The sequence below is a fragment of the Myodes glareolus genome, chromosome 27 (genome assembly GCF_982192425.1).
Source record: "Myodes glareolus chromosome 27, mMyoGla1.1, whole genome shotgun sequence".
NCBI classification, from domain to species: Eukaryota; Metazoa; Chordata; class Mammalia; order Rodentia; family Cricetidae; genus Myodes; species Myodes glareolus.
In genome coordinates, this window is record NC_142052.1 from 33,161,133 (window position 1) to 33,187,398 (window position 26,266).

The 26,266-nt window shown below is 37.5% G+C and overlaps 1 protein-coding gene across 3 annotated transcripts in view; it reads left to right on the forward strand.

The window, feature by feature from the left end:
- The window catches only part of Gulp1 (GULP PTB domain containing engulfment adaptor 1), a 251,534-nt gene that overhangs the window by 129,454 nt on the left and 95,814 nt on the right, over positions 1–26,266 (forward strand). The window contains exon 1 of one of the 3 annotated variants that reach the window (XM_085684068.2): positions 24,704–24,762. The exons of the other annotated variants lie outside the window; for them this stretch is intronic. Within the exon in view, the coding sequence (XP_085540194.1) occupies positions 24,738–24,762 (25 nt within the window). The 5' untranslated portion in view covers positions 24,704–24,737. Of the gene's footprint in view, positions 1–24,703; positions 24,763–26,266 lie in introns of those variants that run through there. 3 annotated transcript variants of the gene reach the window in all.

Genomic DNA, 26,266 nt, shown 5'->3' on the forward strand with positions numbered 1-26,266 from the left:
ACACACATCTCACATACATGCATTGTGAGCTTCTACAGTCACAGATAAATTGAACTTTATCTGGAACTAAACAGTTAAACCTTGTCCATATTCTCTGACTATACTTGCATAGCCGTATTCTACTTGGTATTTGATTTATTCTCTGAGAAACTAAAGATTTAACAATAGATATTTGAGATGCACTTCCTCTTTAAACCAGAACACTCCAGTATGTTAGTTCATATAAGTGAAGTACATGCACTTCAATCTGTAATAAGTAATAAATACTAAGGTTTCTTGTATTGTTTTAGTTTCTATTAGTTGCTATTGTTGTGGTATGTACGCATGCTGCATGTGAGTTTACATGCCACTGCACATGTGTGGAGATCAGAGGACAAGGTTGTCGAGTTGGTTCTCTCCCTCCACCATTACCTGGATTCTAGGAATCAGACTCAGGCTGCCAGGCTTCCACGGTAAGCACCCTCATCAGTTGAGTCACCCAATGGCCCAACATTGTGATAAAATGTTATTACTTAGTGCTTAATTTCAAGTAGGAATTTCGAGTTTTTAAAAGTCCCCATGCATGTTTAAAAGAAACCTCACTGTTTTCTGGAAGCATTTTTTGCTGAGCTAGTAATTCTGTCCCTGCGACCAGATATGAAGAGCCAGGGGGAGTTCTGTACCAGAGCTAAGTCGAAGTGCATTCTTTATATACCATCAGGACGCTGGGCTGACATTTCTTTGGCTTCCATTCTGGAAAATGTTGCCTAGGTGATGAGTTATTGATTTTCTAGCTCTGTATACTCAGAGTTTCAGCTCAACTAAGTTTAGCTTCTTTTCCATTCCTGTCTCCAAGACATTCACTGTTCCTAGGATGAAAAGTATCAAGTTTTACTAGTTGAGCGAAACGTTACAGAAAATGTTATAGAATATTTCTACCTTGCTTTTCAGTGGTATATTGTTCTAAAGAACCCGCTAAATAGTAATATTGATTCTAGTTTACACATTAAAAAAAACAGTTTTAAGGATAAAGAAAGCAGCTTTATAAAAACAGACAGTTGAATCTTTTTGGACCAATGTAGTCCCACATTAAATCCCAAATGCATCAGACCATGCAGGGGATACTCATCTCATGAAGAAGACCTACATTCCCTCTCTTTGCTGCAAAGGGCATTTCTCCTCTCCATCAGTGTCTTGAAACAAAACAGATTCTTCTTCCAGGAATTACAATACTGCAACTCAATTGCATTGTAAGAATATCATTTATAACTTACTTTTTTAAAAGAACAAACAACTACGTGAGTATAAGACATTCTAAAAATGAGAGAAATAGTCTTTCTCAGGAAAGAACACACCAAATAACTATCCGATATCAAATAGTCGTCCCTGGAAATATACATATGGGTAACATTATATAGACTGAGCAATGTATACTTACATATTTAGGAAAAATTATATATATGTGTGTTATATACATATATATTTAGGAACATACATATATGTTGTTATGCACATATATGTGTGTCACAGCAAGTAATGAAAAAGGGCCATGAGTTTGCATGAGAACAGGGATGTGGTTTGAAGGGAGAAAACAGAAAGGGAAAATGATGTAATTATAATCTTAGATGAAACTAATTAGGAAAGAAACTCTAAGAAAAAGTTATTAAAGTATGAAGTAGACCCCAAATTTCTGCGCCAACCTTTACCTTATAGCTTCCTATCATTTTGGTGATGAAAAAGTCGGGTAGAATGTTGTTTTTTTGAAAGCTTTAAAGTGTTCAAATTATTTTCAAATGAGTTAACCAACATCTATGATTAACATTTTTACATGGAGAAAGTTGAATTGGAAGTAACACTTTAAAAGTTTTCTTTGGGTCAGAAAGATGTCTTAGTAGATAAAGGTACTTATTGTCAAACCTGATGGCTGGAGACTGATTTCTGAAATCCGTAAGATGCAAGGAGACAACTGAGTTCTGCAAATCATCCTGTGACCTCCATTGACTGTGCAGTGGCATGCCATGCCCACGCACAGCAAACAAAAATGTAAAAGTTAAATACTTTATCCTCTTTCTAAGCTTCCATAATGCCATTTTAATACTCACATATGTATATACATTTCTATACACACACACACACACACACACACACACACACACACACACACACACACACACATCTTCTGGAACTTGAGTTTCAGTTCTAAGATACAGCCTTCTTTTAAAGCAAATGTGTCTTTGCTTTATTTTAGAAGGACATTGTATTCCCTTTATTACTGGCATAATCTCATATGGGCTCCCAGTCCTTATTTCCTGGTTTTGTCATATAAACCTTTCAGCTACACTAAAATGGCAAATGCAAGAGGGAAGATCTCAGGATATAATTTAAACGATGACACTAGAAACTATGGATGCAGTAACCAATGGAACAAACTTGTAAGTTTCAGGTTTGTAACCCTTTTCCACAGGTACATAAATTTTATGATACATAAATACTAACGTTACTAGTGAGTAGAATTGGAGTCATGGTAAGAATCGTGAATGGTTTCTGTTGGCATCGAGAATGTGTGAGGGAACTGGGAGATGAACTGGATTCTCAATGGCAGCACAAAGCTTCCAACTCTAACGTTGGTCCTCAGAGTGCTCATCACTGCGTAGTTAAATTGGCGAGGTAGGGCAGATCTGGCAGGAGCTGGGGCAGACGTGAACATGATCAAAATATATTGTATAAAAATTTAAATATGAAAGACAAATGCCTCAAATAAAAGTTGAGGCAGGAGAGGAGTTTGGGGCTGAACCATTAAGCTAATGGTGAACCAGTCATAGGGACGGTAAACTGGTCACAGATCTAAAGGGCAAACTGCTGAAAGGAAATGCAATTAGAATTCTTCTCTGGCTCAAAGATACCACAGTATAAAGGTGAATCTGTGGTCATCAGTTCTGTTAGCTGTCTCAGATACCCATCCTGATAAACAAGTGACAAACAGCAGAAAGAGAATAGGTATCCTAGGGGGTTGACTGCCATTTCCATGCCTAAGATTCATGTCACTCTGGACAGAACACATTTTAATTCCCATCTCAATAAAAGCCTTAACAAACATCACTGGAGGTGACCGTCCTCATTTTCTGAATTTCCATCCCTAGCACAGCCATTACACCTTTTCTGAAAATCTTTATAATCTGGATTCATCAAAACCTTCCCTAACCTTTCTTTTGGTTTCAGTGGTACAACACTTCAAAGAACCGGCTCTTTGTCCAAAAAGACCCTTTAGGGAAGGTGTCTCTTTGCAGGTCACCTCACCTGTAGAGCACAGGCATTTCTACACCTTCCTGGTAACCTTTCTGAGGTTTATTACACAGTGGTTCTAACAAGAGCAAATGTGCACATAGTGGAAATAGCCAGCTTTCATCTTCATCTACTTCAGTGCGGAGCTATGATTGACAAAGTCATTCCTTTCCCCATCTTTGGTATAAATTTCTAAAATACAAAACAGTTACACAAATAATTACTGAATCATTGTCATATTCATAATTCTTAGTATTAACAGCTTGCTGTCAAATTTTCAATTGTTTAGTAAACGTAATTTTTGAGTTTTTAGCATTAATCCATATTCTTTAAATGTCTAAAATTTGCTTGGCTTTTACTTCTTAATGTAACAAACACATTTTGAAGAACCCTGGTTTTTTTTTTTTTTTTTTTTTGGTGTGTGTGTGTGTGTGTGTGTGTGTGTGTGTGTGTGTGTGTGTGTGTGCAGTTCCCCAGAGTAGCATTTAGTGATGGTGGAGGAGTTTAGCATGTTTCTTAGTTATGTATTATGGAACAGTGAGTCTGTCTAAGAGTTCCAAGTTATGTCCATGATTGAAAACCAGAGCCTTCTTTCTTCAGCCATCTTTGCACAGCATGAAGCCCGAGCTTTACTCCTCACTGTGCTGCAGAGCTTGTCACGACTTCTAATTTTTTTCTAGTTTCATTTTCCTAGGCTGTGACTGGAATATGTTTTCTGTTGGTCATTCTGGTGACTTTGTGTGAATATAAATTAGCTTATGCATGCATAAATATATATATTTCTCAACCTTTTCATTTTTAATGAAGTTTAAAAAATAATTATAGCTTCTATGATTTGCTTTTCACCTTCTTTGACTATCATCATATATGAGATTATTTTTCTGTCTAGTGTATTTGTTATTTCTTTTAAAAATCCGTGACGTATCTTCATTTATTTTAACTTAAAACATTCAAAAGAATCCTTTTGTTCTTTGTAGCAGTTTTTTGTTCTTTATTATAGTTTTCTTTCTAAAATTGTTTATTTTGAAACTTTAAAAATGATATAGCAGATACTTTGAAATTTTCTGAGATTTACTCATTTTTAAATGTGTTCTTTTTTTTCCTGAACTCCATTTAATCTAATTTAAATAACTAGGAATTTAATCTTATTTGTCACTAGTTTTTCTGCTAGGCTTTCCTTGCTTGTACATCATTTTCTTATATATCTTTATTACAACTTTAGTTAAGTTGGATCATTTAAGTCAAATCATTTTACTAGCTTTAATATTTGACATGGAACTAGATATTTAAATTTTTTATTTACTTGTTTAATTAGGCTACAGTATAAAAAGATGCCTAATGACATTTGCATATTTATACCATTTTTGTTGATTATCTCCCTCCCAGTCCCATCTCCCTGCCCCCTACTTTCTCTGTTCTAGCATTTTAGCTCTATATTATCTCCACGGGTTCTGTAACTCACAAGCCCCTTTCTACCTTCAAAACTTTATACTCCATGGTGTGTTGAAAGTATAGCATTGCACTCCCCAATTTTTCATGGCCTCTGACATCTACCTCAACAATTTTGTTCTAGGTATTTTGTTTAAATAATGACAATTATTATTCAATTTTATTTTTCAATTAATTTTTATTTTCAGAATTTCTCTTGACTGTGAGACTGTTTCTAAAGGTTGCTTTTGTAAATTCATAGGGCAGGGACTTTTCTGATATTTTTTAAATGCTAACCCAAACCCTTTATTTTCTCCAGAGGGTATAGAAAAATGTTATCTCATTTACTATTACTCTCACTGGAAAGCTATGGATATTTGGGTGTATTAAATGATCTTTTAATTTTCTTTAATTTATTCCACAGTCTTGCAAATAATCTAATGGGTTGTCCTCGATTTTACAGAGATATCTTTTGCATTAGTTTCCTATAAATAAATTCTATATACGTTGCTGGTACCCACAGCCATTTATTATCTTATCTCACAATCTAAACTGTGAGAGAAGTTTCACAGCCTTCCTGAGTCCTCTATACAGCATCATGTGGCTGATTAGAGTGTTGTCTGTGTTGTTTTGTGTAACATGAAGGAGCCGGCTTGTTGGGGTTTCTGTCCCGCCTGGTACTCCCTGGCCAATCAGCGTTTTATTAAAATATGATTGACAGAATCCAGATAATTCTCCCGCACCAGTGTTGTGCTCTGTGGCCTCAACCCAGGACGAACCGGCCTCTGCCATCCTTCAGACTGCTGTCACCTGACAGATGCTATCGCTCCTTCAGACTCAGCAATGGAGAGGCAAAGCTTGTCTTTGAGTCTATTCAAACGCTGCGCTCTGCTTCCTGCCTCATATTCCTGTATTCTGTTCTTCATCCCCACAGCAGGCACGCCTTAGAAAGGACTCAGTGTTGATTATGAGAGATCTTACCAAACTCTGTCAAGTCTATGCTTGAAAAATTAGTGATTTTGAGACTTTACCTGTACTTGCTTGTCCTGTAAGGTTAATTATTCTGGAAGTTGCTGAGTGCTTTCTTCGAGGTCCTGTGCAAAATCAGGGTAGGACTATGTAAGAATATAGGCCCATGAAATGATGAAGATCTTAGGATTCTTTCACATCCTGGCATCTGAGTTTGTTGTAGATTTCATTTCTTAATTTGTGTGTTATTACCTTGATTGCATTTTCAAAAAGGATTAACTAATTATGCCACCCTTTTCACATTCTTCTAAAATCCCGTTATTAAATTTTCTTTTAATAGAATCTACCATCATCATCCAAGGGCCCGACAGCATCATTGTCATGGCCTCCACTTGAAGCACACCCTAGGCCCCTTCTCTCTCATGCGGTGTGATTATTATAACCCTCTCTGATTTGTGTGAGTGCTCCCCCATCCTCTAATCACAGATATGTGTTCACACTTCTCTCATAGTAATTCACACGTCTTAGTATCTATTTTCCTTGATCAGTGTTTTCAAAGTAGGACCTATAAATCCCTATGGTTAATTCAACAGAAAAAAAAAGTAATACTAAAATTTCTATTGAAGATTTCTCTCATACCTTCACGCTTTACTTGTGTTTTTATCATCCATGCGTATTAAGACAGGAATACATGAGCCAAAGTATAGGCTGAATATAATTTATATATCATGTTAATGCCGCATGAGCAAATATCTTTTACATTCCGCCTCAGGAAGAAAATATTTTTATAAACTGTGTCCTTGAGATTGAATTTCCTTAAGATGAACTGTCAAAATTTTACTGAATGTGTGTATACTTTTCTCATTAGGTTAAAAACTGTAAAATTTGTTTGTCTGAAGTAGCCTCTCGTTTAACTTACCAATACCATAGGATTGTCCTCTAGAGTTTTTGTATACTTCATCATCATTATCACACCAGTCCTGGTAGAGTAACTCTTCTAAGACATCCTTGCTTTACTGTGTGCCATGTGGTTCATCTCATATTACTAACCAATAGAATGAGTGCTATGAAGAAATGACCCAACGTTGTTGATAGAAATGTAGCAATTACATTTTCCAGGTTATGTCTGTTTCCCAAGGATAAAGAGTATCAAGAAGCAAATGTATTGGTTCCCTTTAAAAAAAAAATGGTCTGTAGAGTTTCATACTTCAAAGCCCATGGAATCTAATCAGCAGATATATGTACCATGCTGAAGTTAGAGTCTGCTAGATTTATCTGTTTGTTCTATTTGGAAGAGGGAAAGCAAATTTCATTCCTATTACTTTTTCATTGTTTGTTTGACTAAGTGCTCAGCCTTGAAGTTGTAGAAATATAAAGGCCTAATAGATTTAAAAATTCTGGGGGCTGGATAAATAGCACAGAGTTGAAGAGCACTTGCTGCTCTTAGAGGACCTGAGTTCAGTTCTTAGCACCCACATAGCTTCTCCCAGTTGCTTGTAACTCCAAAACTAAGGGATCTAACTCCCTCATATGTTTTCCATGTATTCCTGCACACATGAGTTGCACATATATACACTAAGGACAAATATACACATATTAAATAAATAAAAAACAATATATATTTTATTATTAAAAATAATGCTTCTCAATTCTGAGATCACAGGAGCCCAGGTGCTGGTGTGCAGTATCTGATTTGCACTGACAGTCATGTTGGTGTAAAGAGAGCTGTTTTATCCAGATGGCCAGGTAAACATGTAAGCTCTCCGCTCTTTGTAAGCTATTCATTGTTGTATTTTTCTCCCTTAGTAAAGAACTGAAAAGGTAAATCTGCATTTAAATGAGGCTTCCTAACTATTCCCTATCTTACTAGGCATAAAACCTTATGAACCTTTGCTTTTAACCTTATTCTTGGGCTTCTTTAGCCCAGTTAATGTTGGGGTTTTTGTCCTGCCCAGTTCCCATAATTGTTAAGTCCCAAAGAAATCACACAGAGGTCTATATTAGTTATAAACTGATTGTACCATTAGCTCAGGCTCCTTATTAGCTCTTACAACGTATATTAGCCCATTATTCTTGTCTATGCTAGCCATGTGACTAAGTACCTTATTCAGCGAGGCAGTCACATCTTACTTCTTCTGTGTCTAGGTCACGACCACAGACTAAGCTTTCCTGTTCCCAGAATTCTCCTGTTCTTGTTGCCCTGCCTCTACTTCCTGCCTGGTCACCCTGCCTCTACTTCCTGCCTGGCTACTGGCCAAAAAGCGTTTTCTTAAAATACAATTGACAGGGTACAAACCATTGTCCCACAGCGAGTTAATAGAGGAAATGGGTTGATGAAATGCAAATGGAAAACAGCTGTAGTGTCAGAGCTCCAGACTTAAGACAACAGTCATGAAAGTGCTTTTCATGGAAAATAGCAAATTTTTTTACAGCTATATGCTTTAGCTATACCAATGATCTTAGGAACCCATATGAATCATCTGCAGCAACAATTCTCAACTTGTAGATCTCTGCCTCTTTAGGGGCAAATGATTCTGTCACAGGGATCACCTAAGACCACCAGAAAACATAGATATTTATATTTATGATTCATAACAGTAACAAAATTACAGTTCTGCAGTAGCCACAGAAAGAATTTTACAGTTGGGAGTCACAACACCATGGAGAACTGTATTAAAGTGTCTCAGCATTAGGAAGGCTGAGAACCACTGCTGGGCCTGATATGGACCTCCATTCTCATCACCCTCTCCAGGAGCCAAGCAGGGCATTTCTAGCCTCAGAGTGAGCAGAGCTGCGGAGGGTCTTCTTTTCTTAGCCACACTGTGCACACTGAGCTGTTTCACTGTGTTGGCAAAGCTTCCTCTTCATTGTTCTTCACAGTTCGTGTGTTCTGATGGGGGTGCTTAGGTGCCTGTGATGCCCAACCTTTAAAGTGAATCCCTGATCACTATTCAATTGTAACATTCTCTATTTCAATACCAGAGACATTACTTACTCCAGCTGCTTTAAAGGTAACTGAAGGTTTTCTGCTACTCACCTAGATGAGTACCTAGAAGAAGGCACCACCTTCTTTCTATACACAGTACCTTTCTCAATGCACTTTTGTACCATAGACGGGTGAAACTGTTATAATTCATAGCTTCTCTTATCTTGCAGAAAAAAATAGGAACATGAATAGATGGGAGTGAATACTCGCTTAGCATTATAGGTCAGAACCGCTGAGATTAGGAATGCAAAGATGTCTTTAGCATGACTAAATAACCAGCACATTTAATCAAATTTACACGGGCATTTTTTTTTATTACCTCAATAAAATAATGACTTTAAGGTAGGAGATTGCGAATTGCCTCTGGAAGCTAAGAATTTAAAGGTTAACAGTTTGTACAATCAATTAAGGACTACAAAGATAAAAATCACCTAATGTAGGAAACCAGCAACTAAAATCTCCACAGTTGAAATACTGAGTAATATAGGCTGTTTAAACCCACCTCTAACTCATCTCTTATTAAGCCAAATATGATCATGTTGCTGGCAAACGTGTCCAGTGTATGTACTAACTTAAATATAAGCAGTCATATCATACTCTAAGCTTTAGCACTGTCATGTTAAACATTACAATGATCTTGCTGTTCTCCATTTATAAAATAAAAAGAAGTATGTAGGTCAGGGAGGGACTAAGACATGACATGTAAGCACCATGCACACTAGAGGTGCACCTGTCTGGTATTTGCATTTGGAGGAAGGGAAAGAGTTTGAGCCATGCTGTTACATAGCACCATTGCTGCTCTGCAAGGAGCCAGCCCAGCCTGAAGGAAAGAGCAAATGCAGTGCTTGGGGATGACTTTAAGATTATCTTTAAAGAAAGTGCTTTCCCCAGTCAAGAACTGTAATCTTTCATCTTGCCAGTCATCTCTTGACTTTCTACTTCTCTTTGCTCAGATCTACACCCCCAATCACCGTCTCCTTATCCACCATTCATCACGTCAGCGGTAAAATAATGAGCCACTGTATTCTTTTCTCCGCTTTCTGTTTTACAGTCCCTGTCACTGCCCTCTCCTCTAGCTTTATTTTCACAAACTCCATGTCGAAAACAAAATCTATCTCCGCAAGGGTAGGGAGTTTGTCTTCTTTAGTACTCCTCTCCTGACCAGATCAATGCCTGCAGACAGAGAAGATGCTTGAAATGTATGTGCTGGGGAAGGAACGGGGAGATGGGAAGACAGGAAGACGGCATCTTTTCAAAGCCTACTGCTATAGTTCCTTTCTATTCAGCTGAAGTGAGCTTCTCTTGTTTTATTCTATTGACTTGTCTCCTTAGATGATTTTGCTTCCACTGCTTTCTATTTATCAGCATGCATATAATGAACGTTTCTTTTGAATCTTATCTTCTTACATTCAGGATTTGTTTTCTCTGATTCCCTGAAATGCATAATATCACAGGATTAAATAAGTAATTATATAAGGAAGTCATAACACCACTTACATGTGCTAGGCGTGTTGATAGGTGACAGGCAGTGCTCTTTCAAGAGTGAAATGAATTATTATGAAGTTATGACTCTTCCAAAATTTTACTCTTTGTAGCACAATTAATAAAAAAGCCCAGAGACAGAAAGTGGGCTTCAACCTGAAGGTCAGAAAAGCAAAACAACCAGCCACTTGCTCTTACCTCTTCCTCAGTCAGAAATGGTGATCCTGTCTCCAGGAATTTCAAAATGAGACCGTCTCCTCCTATTTTGTATTCCTCTCTAGGACTGGGATTAAAGACATGCACCTCTGGAATTAAAGGCATGTCCTGCCGGTTTCTATGGTAAACTATTGTGACTACTGGGTTTAGAAGTATGTGTCACCACTGCCTGCTCTGTAAGGCTGACCAGTGGAACTGTTTTATATCTCTTCTTCTGGCAAGGTTTATTTTTAAAATACAAATGAACTATCACTACATCTGGCTTTTTTTTTGTGTGCATTTTAGGTAAACACTTTGCCACTTTTACCCACAGACCTTATTAAGTTTCTTCCAATTGATTTTTATTTACTTGTCTTACGTTTAATGAGTAAATTAGTCATAAGCTGTTTGATTGAGTGAGGTTGGATAAATAGCATACAAATCTAACATGAACTGACTTTCTTCTGCCATTAAATTGAAAAAACTAACGAGGATGGGGCTTGTAGATACATTCGAGTAGATAGTCAAACAATGCTAGATACACAACTCAACTAAAAGGAAAGAAAAAGAATCTCGTTCTGGGACAAATAATGTAATCTTGGTCTTTCTTGCAACAGGAAAGCTGAAAGCCAAGTACACCCAAAAGCTTCAGTGCTGCTTCTAACACACCCCACACTCCCCCCACACCTAACAAAACCCACATTGTCTAAGGTCCTAGGCTGGGTTAAAAGTTGCTCTGTGTTCCACCCTTTTCATCCTCAGAAACATATAAAACATGGCTCTACTACAGAGAGGGTTATATCCATATAAAGGTTTACTTCGATGTTATAACATATTAACTTTAATATTTCCACCTTCAATTTATAACTTACATATGTCATAGCTATAGTTATCTTTTATTAACTGTGTTGTTACATGACCAGTTTGTATTTGTAAAAAAGTAAGATATGTTCAAAACCTTCACAGACAAAAGTTGTTTGAGAACTTGCTTGTATACCTACAAATAACCATGCACCTCTTTGTTCAGCATGTGCTTTTTGGTGGGAAAAGAGTTATGGTCTCCATATCACTGGGGATTTTTATTTCTGTTGAGGTCAAGATGGTGGAATTAATCTTTGTAACTCCTCCTCTAATCAGAGGATGTGGGCCATTATGTTGTGTTCACATTGTTCTAGGTAAGGTAGGAGGCAAAAGGTGTGGGGGGGTGCCAGGAACTGCCCTTGCCATGGGGTCCTTTGCTCCTAAAGAAACATCCCAGAGAATACCATCCTGAGCTTTTTTGGGAGAAGCAGGGGGCACTGGCTCAATCCAAATACAGAAATTCAAAAATGTTTGTTGATGAATATATTATAATTATCATTACCATAGTATTCCTTGAGATAATATGTGATTGCTAACTCAAGGTGGTCATTTCTCAATACACAGTACTTTAAATTTTATGGCATATTTGACCATATTTTGATTCCCCAATAGTCCATTCCTGTGCAAGATATTAACAAGTTTTTTTTCCAGTCTTAGAGTGAGCACAAACAGTTGTATTAGTTTGTTCCTCTGTTGCTGTCACAAAACACTGACCGAAAACGACTTACAGAGAGGAAAAGGTTTCTTTGGATTTCACTTCTTCCTGACCACATTTAGTCACTGAAGGAAGCAGGGCAGGAACCTGGAGGCAGTAACTGAGGCAGAGAACATGGAGGAATGCTGCTTATTGACTTGCTCGGCTCTTCAGGCCCAGCCATTTTCCTTATACAGCTCAAGCCTACCTGCTGAGGAATGCTTCTGCTCATAGTAGGCTGGATTCCCCTACGGTACTTAGCAATTGTGAAACTGTCCCCAAAGACATGCTCACACGCGAGTCTGATGGAAGTAGTTTCTCAGTTGGGGTCCTCTTTTCAGGTGTCTATTTTGTGTCATGGTGACAAATCTAGCCAATGCACTGGTAGATATGCGTCAAATTGCTTGTAAGCCCATAAAGGATCTTTCACTGAATGGTAATTTAAAACTAAATGATGATTTTTAACTTTTTAGGATTGAGCAAATGACTGAGGAAGGTTAATGTTTAAACTAACTCAAACTTTTCATTTCAAATTTAGGATTTAATCCATGTTGGTTTGTGTCTAAGTTCAGTGAGTGATGCTCTCTCATTGGTTCAGAGTTCTGGGAGAAGAGACCACTGTGAGCAGACCCGCTACTCAGACTCAGGTTCTAGTAATACATGGTGCCTAAAGTGACACCTGTTTACATTCAGTCTGTATATACCGTGAGTCTTCTAAAAAGATATCTGAAAAAGAAAACGTAAGGGCCATACATTTTATAAGATTAAGTGTGTGAAAAGAAGGTGAATATTACTAGAATAGTAATATGAGGCACGTTAAGTCAAGCCTTGGTTTAATGTGATGGACACCAGCTCAGGTTCCTACTGACTCTGCTTGTCTAAGAAACCTTCTGCTTCTTGCATATGCTAGACTTCATGTTCTTGGAACTCTAAAACCATGACCCATAGACCATTTTAAATTTAACTAGGCAAAAGACCTAAAATGGCCCTTGTTTACTCGGCAAACAGACGTTTTGAATTAGACTTTATAATGATGTGTTGACAGTTTAAGACCATTGATTTTTGAAAACATAAAAAATAGCCTTTAAAATATCTGAGTGAAAAATATCATGTCAGCTAGTAGGAATGTTCTTTCATTTTTAAAATGCCAGTGTAATTTTTCTTCCAAAAATAATTACAGAGGTTAAATTCTTTGTGCTGAAAGGGAAATAATGAACTCATTGAATTAGAACAATAGTTGGTGGCATTTTCAATTTATACTTAAAGGTCACAATTAGTTTTCTTCCATTTGGTATTTTTTTAATAAAACAGAATTCTAGTACATAAATATGATAAATTATCCGTAAAGAAGTGTGACTGATTTTCATTGTTATTTTCATCTTTGCAAAGAAATGCATCTTAGTTTTAATTATTCCAGGCAAATGCTGTTCGGCTGCTTGAGTCCCCAGCCATATGTAAGGTCATTAGCTTTCATGTCACATATTGAACATTTTAAAAAATGAAGTGTGGAGGGAATGAGGTGTGAGGGGATGAATAAAATTTTGATGTTGGATCACCAGATTTTTCTAAAGAATCTCTTTCTGTCTCTGGCATGTATGCAGGCTCACTTGTGTGTGTGTGTGTGTGTGTGTGTGTGTCTGTCTGTATGTGTGTGAGTGTGTGCGCGCGCACGCGCGCATATGCTCTCATGCCTGTGCCTGTGGAGGGAACAGCCTCCTGTGTTGTTTATACTCCAAACCATATTTTGAGATAGTGTTTTTCATTTGTCTAAAGTTTATCAAGTAGGCTATATAGGCTGGCCAGCAAGATCCAGGAATCCAGTTGTCTCTGACTCTCTTGCAGCTAGAGTACAATTGTGTCCAGTTCTGGGGATCAAACCCAAGTTTTCCTTCTTGTAAGGAGAGCCCTTCACTCTTAATTATTTTGCATACCCAGTATAAATAGATTCTAATAACTCCTTTTTTTTAAAAAAAAGTTAAAGCATCTGAATTACCATGTGTTTTTTTGCTTCAATTGTGGCTCAGTGATAAATGCTTTTTGGAAACCTAGATCAGCCAGTGAGCTTGAATCTGGATCCTTTACTACTTAAATTACTCTAAATGAGTTTCCCAACCTCTATTATTTTGCCTGTATAATTAGGCAATTAGAAGACACTCAAATAGCATGGTTGTGGGAATTATTGGATGTATGTGAAATGGGGTTTGGCTCTTAGCAAACACTCATAGCCATTATTTGTTTTATAGTATGAAATGGCAAATAGACTTTGGTAATTAAATGTGGTATTATATAATTCATAACTTTTATATAAGCTGGAGTTTTTAGTTGAAGGGTTAGATTGTTCTTCTTTCTCAGATTTCTTTCTGACAATCAGCCTGTCTCTCTTGAGTTATTAGAAAAACATTTAGACATGGCCAGATAGTTTGGGGAACTAGAAAAAGTCTGGATTCCTCACTTTAAAAAAAGCTAGAATAAAAATATCTTAATTATTCATAGTTTGTTCGTGTTTTCAGTCCTCATTGGGCTTGCCTAATAGTCTTTTGTAGGAAGATATACTAAGGAAATAAGAATGAGCAAGGATCCCAAGAGACAATGGAAAGCTTGTAGGAAGGGCATTTTCTTGCTGCATTGCTGTTACCCACAGGGTATGAAATTAGATGTGACTTCTAGTTTCATACTAATGCCCCTCCTTTAGGTGAACTGCATGATTCACGTGTTGGCTCTGCCTCTTGATTATTGGATGTCTCCGAATGCCTGGTCCAAGCCAACATCTGTCACATTGTAAGCATTGAACGAGAACTCTGATGACATTTCAGTTAACCTTGAATACAATGGTGACTTCTCACCAGAAGAGAGAGGGATGAGTGAGCATGATGCTAGGTCCTATGTGTAAAGGTAATCCGATGTTACTGTAGGTGTTACATTCCATCAGAATGACATTTTATCAATTTGTATTATTAGAAGTTTATGTTACAAGCTTGGACATGGTTCTATTAAAAATCCCCCTTTGCTGTCAGGTAAGGCAGCACATTTGGGTGAGATTGTACAGGAAGACAGAGAGGTTATAGTCAACTGGGGTCATCCTTGTGGTTTCCTGGGAACTTCCCTGGTACCATGTTTTACACTAGCCTCACAATGGCTTCCACAATCAAGATACCTCTTCCCTTGTTCTCCCTTTTTGTCCTTTCCCCATCCTGTTCCCTCATGTTCTCCTCCTTCCTCCCCTTCTTCTTCCCTCTCTCTCTTCTTCGGACCTCCCTTCCCACCCCACCCAATGTTCCCAGTTTTCTCAGGAGCACTTTTTTCTCCTTCTCTGGGGATCCATGCATGTCTCTCTTAGGGTTCTCCTTGTTCCCCAGCTTCTCCGGGGTTGTGGACTATAGGTTGCTTATCCTTTGCTTTACATCTAATATCCACTTATAAGTGGGTACATACCATGTTTGTATTTCTGGGTGTGGGGTACCTCGCTCAGGATGGTTTTTCCTGGTGGCATCCATTTGCATGCAAATTTCAAGATGTCATTGTTTTGTATTGCTGAATAGTACTCCATTGTGTAAATGCATCACATTTTCTTTATCCATTCTTTAGTTGAGGGGCATCTAAGTTGTTTCCAGGCTCTGGTTATTACGAATAATACTGCCATGAACATAGCTGTGCAAATACCCTTTTGCTATGGGTTTGCATTCTTTGGGTATATGCCCAAGAGTGGTATTGCTTTGTCTTGAGGGAGACTGATTGTCAATTTTCTGAGAAACCACCATACTGACTTCCAAAGTGGCTATACAAGTTTGCACAGCCACCAGCAATGGAGGAGTGTTCTCCCTTCTCCTTATCCTCTCGAGCATAAGCTATCATTGTTTTTGATCTTAGCCATTCTGATTGATATAAGGTGGTATCTCAGAGTCATTTTGATTTGTATTTCCCTGATGATTAAGGATAATGAGTTACTTAAGTGTCTTTCAGCCATTTGAGATTCTTCTGTTGAGAATTCTCTGTTTTGATCGAAACCCCATTTCTAATGGGATAATTTGGTATCTTAGTTTCTAGCTTCTTGAGTTCTTTATATATTGTGGGGATCAGTCCTCTGTCTGATGTGGGGTTGGTGAAGATCTTTTCCCATTCTTTAAGCTGGTGTTTTTGTCTTATTGATTGTGTCCATTGTTATACAGAAGCTTCTCAGTTTCAGAAGGTCCCATTTATTAATTGTTGCTCTCAGTGTCTTTGCTTCTGGTATTATATTTAAGAAGTGGTCTCCTGTGCACATGCATTCAAGACTACTTCTCACTTTCTTTTCTATGAATTCCGTGTGGCTGAATTTATGTTGAGGTCTTTTGATCCATTTGAACTTGAGTTTTGTATATGGGGATAGATGTGGATCTCCTTGCATTTTTCTACATGTTGACATCTAGTAATGCCAGCACCATTTGCTGAAGATGTTTTCTTTTTTCCATTGTATAGTTTAGCTTCTTTGTTTTAGCTTCTTTATCAAAAATCAGGTGTTCATGTTTGTGGCTTAATATCATGGATTTGAATCCATTGGTTCCCTTGTCTGTTTTTGCCACCAATACCAAGCTGTTTTCTATATTATAGTTCTATAGTAGAGCTTGAAGTCAGGGATGCTGATTCCTCTGGAGGTTCCTTTCTTGTATAGGATTATTTTGGCTGTCCTGAGTTTTGTTTTACCATATGAAGTTAAGTATTATTTCAAGGTCTGTGAAGAATTCTGTTGGGATTTTGATGGGGATTGCACTGTATCTGTAGATTGCTTTTAGTAAGATTGCAATTTTTATTATGTTGACCCTACCTATCCAAGAGCATGGGAGATTTTTCCATTTTCTAATATCTTCTTCAGTTTCCTTCTTCAAAGACTTAAATTTCTTTTCATACAGGTCTTTTACTTCTTTGGTTAGCGTTAACCCAGGATATTATATGTTATTTGTGGCTATTGTAAAGGGTGATGTTTCCCTGATTTTTCCTCAGCCCTTTTATCATTTGTATAAAGGAGAGATAATGATTTTTTAGTTGATCTTGTATCCTGCCACATTATTGAAGGTGTTTATCAGTTGTAGGAGTTCCCTGGTAGAAATTTTGGGGTCACTTATATATACTATTTTATATCATCTGCAAATAGTGAAAGTTTGAGTTTCCTTTCTGTTTTGTATCCTCTTGATATCCTTTTGTTGTCTTATTGCTCTGGATAAAACTTTGAGTACTATATTGAATACATATGGAGAGATTGAACAGCCTTGTTTTGTTCCTGGTTTTGCTGGAATTGCCTTGAGTTTTTCATCATCAGGGTCTAGGGTCCAGAAAGCGGGGTCTTCTACTTGTAACTCCAGACACTCACCTCTCTCTCCGTTCTTATATTATAGTCATTTAGAACCAAACTATTTCTTCTTGGTAATCTCAATTTTTACTTCGACTGCATTAGTCCCCAGATTTGTTTTTCCACAAGACTCAAAAAGGTAAGAGGTGTTTAAATTAAAAAATTATTTTCCCTTGGAAAGCATTTTATGAGAAGCAAACTTTATGATCTATTACAACATTGGGAAAACTCTGAGCCTATCTTAAGTGAGTCTTTTCCTTCACATGAGAGCTTGAAACAGTGATAATCCCTATGGATGTGTGCTCGCAGAATTAAGGTATCATGGCAATGCTTTAAAGATGTTAAATATAAACATCTGTAAATGGCAGGTCAGAATGACCCTGACACAGAACAGGCTCACAGCTCAGATGTGCTGAGCTCCAACCATGCTGGTTACCAATGTCATCTTCTCCACATCCAGCCCTGCAAAGAATCAGATATTTACGTTGCAAACCTGAGTTAATCTTAATTAACTATCCTTTCATTTACCATTTCAGGTCATAAGGCTAACCTCATGAATAAGAAATGTCTATTAATTTATTTTGTTTTTACCAGTTTCCTTTACGTCCATAATTTTTTTGTATTACCCATACACACGTGCAATGCCTATGACTTATAATTTGGGAAGGCCTCCTCGATGCAACTGCTTATGTTGCTCACTAAGAAAATTATGTCGCATGAATGATAATTAATTTGTAGATATAGTTTTAGTGATAGAGTGTGAAACTTATTATACAACAATATCAGGATATAGATTGTGACTATTGTGACGCATCATTGCCTTGTGGGTTGGTCATGCAGCATAGCATGTGTTATGCATTGATAAAGCTAGAAAATTAAAGTGACTATCTCTGCTACAGATTTTCACAATGAGACTATGTTCTCTACTAATGCAAAGTAATTCCCCTTAGTACTCTAGAATTGAGAGACTTGGAGTCGTGCCTGGAAACGATGCCTCAGAAGATTATGAGATTCGAGACAAAATGAATTATTGCCGCATTATTGGAAAATTCAATGAAATATTAGTTGTGCTTGAATTTTAAAAGAGGCAGGGTTTAGCAATAGCTCAAGTGGCCTTGATAGACTTTATTAATTTTTGCATTCATTCAAATATTTTAAATTTTTTGTCTGTTTCCTCCTTCTCTGTCTTTACTCTTTTCCATGTTTTTCTGATGCTTTACATTTATCTCTTAGCTAACACATTTGACCAATTCTGCATGCCTATAGATTTCTTATTGCTGTGTATAAGGTGATGATTATATACAGTAATAATGTGCATTATCTGATGGTGAGGCCTAACACACACATTATCTTGTTACCATGAATGACCTTTAGAAAGATATTTCATGATCATATGTTACATTCCTCTACTCTAGCAGATGATTTAGTATTTGTAAATCATGTACAAGTCATGCTACCTTCTAAGAAGAATCTAGCAACTTTCTCTCAGACTTAAATTTGTTTGTCTAATTATTTTTTATTTATATTTATATTTGTTTATATTAGCAGTTGGCATAGGGACACAGCTACATGCTGTCCTCACATTGACCTGAGACGTTCCTTTAATCTTTTAGGGACCTCAGCTAGGGTAAAACTCCATTCCATTTTTTAAACTTTTATTCTTCTCTTATATATTACATCCCAACCACAGTTTTTCCTTTTCCCATACCTCCCACTACTTCTCCTCTCCCTCAGATCAACTCCTCCTCTTTTCCCCTGCAAGCCAATAGGAGGAAATTGATCCCAAACACAGACAGAAGAGTAAGAGACAACCCCCCCCCTTATTTCTGGTGTTGGGAGTCCCACAAGAACACCAAGCTACACAACTGTAAGGTACAAGTAAGGTACAAGAGCTGAGCCCCTTGCAGGGCCCATGTTTGTCACCTCAGTTTCTGTGAGCTCTATGATCTCTTTAAAACCAGATTCTTGACCATACTAGGGAACAGAATTTCAGACCGAGCCAGTGATGAAATTATCGTGACTGTAGTGGCTATGAAACTAGACACAAGTACATTAAGCAAGGGGTAAGAGGTATGTCCTTTATATAAATGAAGTTTCCAGTTAGAGTCCTAGGAAAAGCCAGTTTGTAACTGGAAAGAGAGACAGGCGCTGAGCAACTTTAATTGCGTTTGAGTTCTCAACTCCTATCTGGTAAGAGTCTTCAGCCAGACTTAGGAGTGAAGGTCTTCTTTCCCTTCTGGTTCCTGTGTCTATAGTCCCGTCCTCACAAATCCTCCTGCGCCGTTTATAACCTTCCTCCAACTGCTTAATTGCTTTTTATAAATAACATTTAAGCAACATGTATGCAGTCTAGCTCAGTTGTTAGGATACTGTGATGGTTTGAAAGAAAATGACCCCCAAAGATAGTGGCACTATTAGGGGTGTGGTCTTGTTGGAGGAAGTATGTCACTGTGGGAGTGGACTTTGAGGTCTCATATATCCTCAAGCCACACCCAGTGAGACAGAATACTTCTTGCTGCCCACAAGATACAGGACTCTCAGCTACTTCTCCAGCACCATATCTGTCCGTGTGCCCCCTTGTGTCACCATGATTATAATGGACTGAATCTTTAAACTGTAAGTGAGCCATTCAGTTAAATGTTTCGTTTATAAGAGTTGTCATGGTCATGGTGTCTCTTCACAGCAATAGAAACCCTAACTGAGGCCAATGCTTAAGTCATTGTTTTGGTTGCTGACCTGTGATATAGGTTCAATATATACTAGTATGGCCCCGAACCTATTGTGTAGCCAAAGATGACCCCGAATTTTCAAGATTCCCGCCTTGATCGGCAGAGTGCTATGATTACAGGAATGAACCAGCCGACCTGATTTATACAGTTCTAGAAATTGAAAAGAAGAAACTAGAACCCGACCTTATAAGCTACATCATCAGTCTTAACCCTTCTGATGGAAATTTGCTAGCTGAGATTTGAACTAAGGGATCAATGATGACCCTGAATAAGAAGCTAGTTGTAGTATCAGAGTTTGAAGTCTTCCTGTTAAAACGTATCACCTTTTTATGTTTGTTTTTTTTCCTAGAATAGCAAAGGGCTTTTTCCTTTTCAGTGAGTAAATGGCAACAAATATTAACACATTTCAAAATTTATAAGACCAGGGTCCATATGTGTTTTGAGTTATTGTCTTTGTATATTTTAATAACTTGCCCAAAGGAATGATTACTTTCGTTTGATAGCTTTTCACTGTATAGTTCAAGGGGCTGTGGCAAACTATTGGACAGAGAGTAACTACATCAAAAGAGATAGTTGCCCGTGTCAAGGGTTCTGGTATTGGAATGTCTTTAGGAGAATATGAGTATTGGTGCATGTGTCTCGGGCACCTTCAATTTTTCTTTGTTCGCTATTAGTTCCAGATGATGTACAGTCTTGCCTACCCAGCCCGGATCTGCTTACTAAGTCTGGCAGATGAGGGCCAAGGAGATAAGATTTAAACTGAGCAAGAGGAGTTCCTGTAACAAAGATGGGGAAGCCAGAGATGTAAAATTGGGGTAGTAATATGTAAAACACCTCAGCAATTTTCGTCATGAATTGACCCTCATTTGTGTTCAAGTCCACATTCAACATAGTAACTTTGAAATGTCTCTTCTTTCCCCTGTTATCTAAGAAGCTTCAAAAGAATATTTATCGACAAAATTGTTAATATGCCAAACCAAATGTATACAGTTTTGCGTTTATGTATGGTTTTATTTTTTTGCTTCTTAGGTCATGAGCCTATTTTTATCTTGGAGTAATTTAAAATTTTTTAAGCAGTACATTTAGCTAAATAACTATGTTTATTATAATAAGGGAATATTTCTTTCTAGAAAAGGGCATTTAATTGTTAAATGCAATATCTAAAACCAGATCAATTTCAAAGGCATTTTGTTTCTATTTAAAGCATATAAATTATCAGGATACTCTGCCTCCCCTCCTTGAATTAGAAGTGGCTGGAAATACCTCAACCACTATTGATGTATAAACTTTGTTAGGTAACAATGGCTAGAACACACACACACACACACACACACACACACACACACACACACACGAATGCACAAATTCACATGAGCGCACACACATTTACAGACACTGTTGATGTATGAACTTCAGTTGGTAACAACGGCAAGAGCACACACACACTCTTACAAATAATAACACACATTCATGTATCTTTATTTACATTGTGTGTGATAATAGGTCTCATGCAGCCATTAAAATTCCCCCAGACTTTGCTCTGTTTTCTACTTAACTTTCTTATTTGAGATGACTATTATGATCTCCTCTCCACTCTCCTCCTTTCTCTAATACTCACTCACACATCTTAATTGTTTTCACCAAGAGCTAATGACCTACATCTTATTTAAATGAGAAACGCTGCTCCAAAGAAAAATCCAATATTCTACCAAGCTGCAGGTTCTTCTTTGTGTTTTCCTGAGTCAGCTGTTCTTTGTGTAGGGTGTTTGAATTGTTTTATCTTGGGATAGTTGCTTTATTTGTGGATTTGTCTATATAACTGCATGTGTGTTCAAGACTTTTCTGTGTTTATCTTCTATTTTTTTCTTTATCATCATTTTTATTTCTATTTAATTCGAGTTTTTACCTGTATTATGCATATTAGTAGCTCGAATTCCAATGCTGGCTGCTGTTTTATCTCACGTCACCTTCTGGTTCCTGTCTTTATTCTTTGCTCCTATTTATAGCAAATCTTTTTAAGTTTTCTGTTTCCTCTATTCATTTTCTCACTTCCTATTCTCTCAGGATTCAAAACCAGTTAGACTCCTTATCATACGATTACATCTCCCAGACTTCTGAAACTGCAGTGGAAAAAGCCACAGTATAGTGTAAAACTAGTAGCTTTTCGTTTCAAATTTCTTTTCTGTAGTTATCACAAACCACATGCTCATTTTTCTTCCTTTTGAAAATATTCTTTATTAGGCTATTGGAAGAGGATACTTTCTTCATTCTTTTTTTTTCTGCTTTGGGTATAAACTTTTGCCTAGTGGATAGAATGTACTTTGACTAACTATCACTTGTCTATTTCCAACTCACTGTCCAAATGTCATCTCTATTGCTATGATAAAATATTGTAAAGAAAAGCAACTCTGAGGAGGGAAAGACTTATTGTGGGTTACAATTCCAGGTTAAAGTGCGGTAGTACAAGGAAGTCACAGCATGGGGAGCTTGAGACAGATGGTCAAGTGACATTCCCAGTCAAAAGTAGAGAAAATCAAATGTATCCTTTCTTGCACCTCAGCTAACTTTTTTCTTTCTTATACTGCTCAAAGCCCCATGCCTGGAGGATATCACCACCCAGACATACCAGCAGGTGAATTTCACCTAGGCAGTCTCTCTAATGTGGACCTATGTGGAAGCTTATTGCATAATATTCTTTACACTATATGAAGATAGTTTAATAGAGAACTGAATGGCCAGTAACTCGGCAGGAAGCAGTTAGGTGGGCCTTCTGGGGACAGAGATCACTCAGAGAAGAAAGGCAGAGTTTTCAGTCAGACACAGAAGAAGCAGGGCATGCAGGGCAGGAAATAAAAGCCATGAGCCACATGGCAGCATGTAGAGGAACAGAAATGGGCTAGTTTGCATTATAAGAACTCTTTAGAAAGAAGCCTAAGCCAAGATTGAGCTTTCGGAATTAAGAGGTCTTTCTGTGTCATTATTAGGGAGCTGGCTGATGGGACAGAGAAAAACTTGTTACGTAATTTGTTTGTTAGGTTTCATACTCAATAATTTTATTTATATGCATATGAATCATAAATTTGTTTAACTACTGGTCCATAGATTGTGTCAATTTTGATGTTTAAAACTAACCAGCGCACTTTGAGTTGAGCTATCAACTGTAAGCCGGGCACTTTGTCACCATGTATGAATTCCTACCTACTATCACACAACTCTTAAATCGGCCACTCATTTTGAGCTGTTCATTTGGTATCTAAGGACAAACACTTCCTAAAGAGAAGCCTTTTAAAAACTCTCTCTCTCTCTCTCTCTCTCTCTTTCTCTCTCTCTCTCTCTCTGTGTGTGTGTGTGTGTGTGTGTGTGTGCGAGTGACTATATGTGTGTGTAAGTGAGTGTGGGTATGTGAATTTATTTATGGGTGTGTGTAAACGAATAAGCATGAATGGGAAGAAAGGATAGAAGAGGATGCCAAGGCCTCAGATTTGTAGCTACAGGCGTTTGTAGGCAGCGTGGCTTACTTATATAGGTAGTTACTGAGATCTGAGCTCTGGTCTTTATGAATGTGTAGCAAGCCTTATTTTTTTGAGACAGGGTTTCTCTGTGTAGCCCTGGGTGTACTAAACTCATTCTGTGGACTCAACTGGCCTTGAATTCACAGTGTCTGCCTGTCTGCGCCTCCTGAGTGCTGAGATTAAAATGTGCCCCCACCACCAAGCTAGTAAGTGCTCTTAGTCACTTAGTCATTTCTCCTGCTCTCGGGTGAACAATCTTGAATTCCATCTTTCAAATTTTGCCTATCCCAATTATGTGTTCTTTATTTGTAACATTCTTATTTATTCACTTTAAAATAAGTGGTCACTATCCTTTAGTTCTCTCTCTCTGTGTTCTTCAATGTTCATCCATCAGTTTAGACCAATCATATTTCCCTTTGGAACAGACAGTAACAGAACTTCAGAGGATCAGAGGATATAATACAGTGAGGAATGCAACCAAAATGTCAAGAAATTTGTGGCGTAAGTCACAAAAGAAATCCATAATTTGCACATTTTAAGAGGTAGAGGGCGATAGTCAGGCGGTGGTGGTGCGCTCCTTCTTTCCCAGCACTCGGGAGAGACAGGTGGAGCTCTGTGAGTTCAAGGCCAACTTAGTTTACAGGAGATAGTTCCAGGACAGGCTCCAATGCTACAGAGAAACTCTGTCTTGAAAGACAGACAGAGGGGGTGGGGAGAGAGAAAGAGTTTTCTATTCATTTAGGTATTTCAACATACACTAGCTACTAATGAAACATACATGTATACATGCATGTAAATGTATATTTCCATATGTATTTATCTGTATGTGATATTAGGGACCAAACTCTGGTTCTTGTGCATTGTGGGCAACTACTCTGACCCCTGGGATACAGTCTCAGCTTCTAAAGAAATATTTTTAAAGATATCAGTAAATTCGTGTTCATGCTGATCAAACTGACCTGTCCTTCATCAAGGGGTGGTGATCCCTGTATAATCTGTCAGAGACTCTGTCAAGGACAATCTCAAAGAAGGCTATCATAATAACCATAAAATACAGCTTTTATGTCAATTTAGAAACTTTATTTGATATATAACAGGTAATGGAAAATTATGAAAATGAAAGCAGTCTCATTAAAATAAAAATGAAATGGTTTTTAAAGTCTAATCATTTTACAGTGTAGCAAATGTTGATACAATCTCACTGACTTCTTATTTTAATAAAATATTAAGTCAAAATAAAATGTATCACACTATTTCTTTCAGGGACTAGGACAATCTTTGCTTTTTCTTGAACTGAATGAAGCATTTGTTTGAAAACAAAGGTACTTTAACTGACTGCTCATATTATATACATTTTAACATCTGTATTGTTTGAACAGATTACTTTTATAGAATTATTTCTTAAGTTAGAGAATGAACACTGCTACTCTTACTCTCCAATATACTAAACCCAATTTCTTCAAAAATTTGTATTATACTTACTTGTATATCTGTATTTTAAGATGTGGTATATTTGTAATGACAGACTCATTTTTTTCATTGATTCTTAATTATTTATTTTGATTTTTTGAAATTACAATCATATCTTCTTCCCTTTCCCTGTCCTTACCCCAAACCCTTCTGTGTTGCTCTCTTTCAAATTCATGGCCTCTTCTTTCATTTATTGCTCTCTCTCTCTCTCTCTCTCTCTCTCTCTCTCTCTCTCTCTCTTTCTCAAAATATAAGTATGACCCGGTAATTCTATGTATAATGTTACTTTTATGTATATGTTTTCAGAGCTGACCATTTGGGATCAGATGACCATTTGGTATGTTATTCCTGGAGAAGACTATTTCTCCTGCTCAAAACATTCCTTAGTTACCTGTAGCTCTTTGTGCAGAGTTGAGGCCTTATGGACTCTTTCCCTTCCCCTCTGGCATGTCCATTGCCACTGTCTTTGTTCATCTCATGCTTAGGCAGTCACCTTGGTGAGGTTTCACGAGCGTAACGTCTGACATTACTAGGTGACACAACCTCACAGCAAACTCCCTGTTCCTCTGGTTCTTATCGTATCTCTACCGCTCTTCTGCACTGGTCCATGAGCCTTAGGAAGATCAGTGTCTTGAGGACATGTCTTGTGTGACTGGGCTTCACAACCTTCGTTTGATTATGCGTGGTTTTCTGTGGTGTTTTCTATCTGTTATAAAGCTAAGTTTCCTTAGGGGGTCGGGACTACAGTTGTTTTTGGGTGTAAGGACAAATAGAGTGCAATCATGGATTCAAATTGTTTAGGAAAGTGAAACTGATAGGTTCCCCTCCAGTAACCATGAACTTACTAACCTCACCTAGTTAGCAAGGTTTCCAGCAAGGCATGGTTTTTGTCTTGTTGAGTAGGTCCTAATACAGTTAGGGTGGTGGTAGCTACAAGGTGTGCTTGCTACTCATAGCGATATTGTGCCATTCTAAACCTTGATGTGGCCCATTGATGTCATAGCTGGATAGGACTTATGGCTATCCCCTCCCTTTGATAGCTTACACGGTCCTATCTGGTCCCATGAAAGCAAGTCCTGAGGGAGGAGACACTCAGGTCACTTCGAGCTCAGGGATCTCTCTGACTCATTTTTTTCACTCATATTGAATATGTAAATACATTAAAAAGTTTGCTTATTTACCCTAATTATATTTTTTAAACAATATGCCTTTAAACTAGTAATTATTTTCAGCAAATTTTGGAGGTACATGTTTGTTTTTATGTCATCAGTAGAATGTGTACTTTTGTAAGAAACAATTTATTTGGTTTGGAATTCAACTAATGTTTGCCATAGGTAGTTCCTCCCTGCTAAGCAT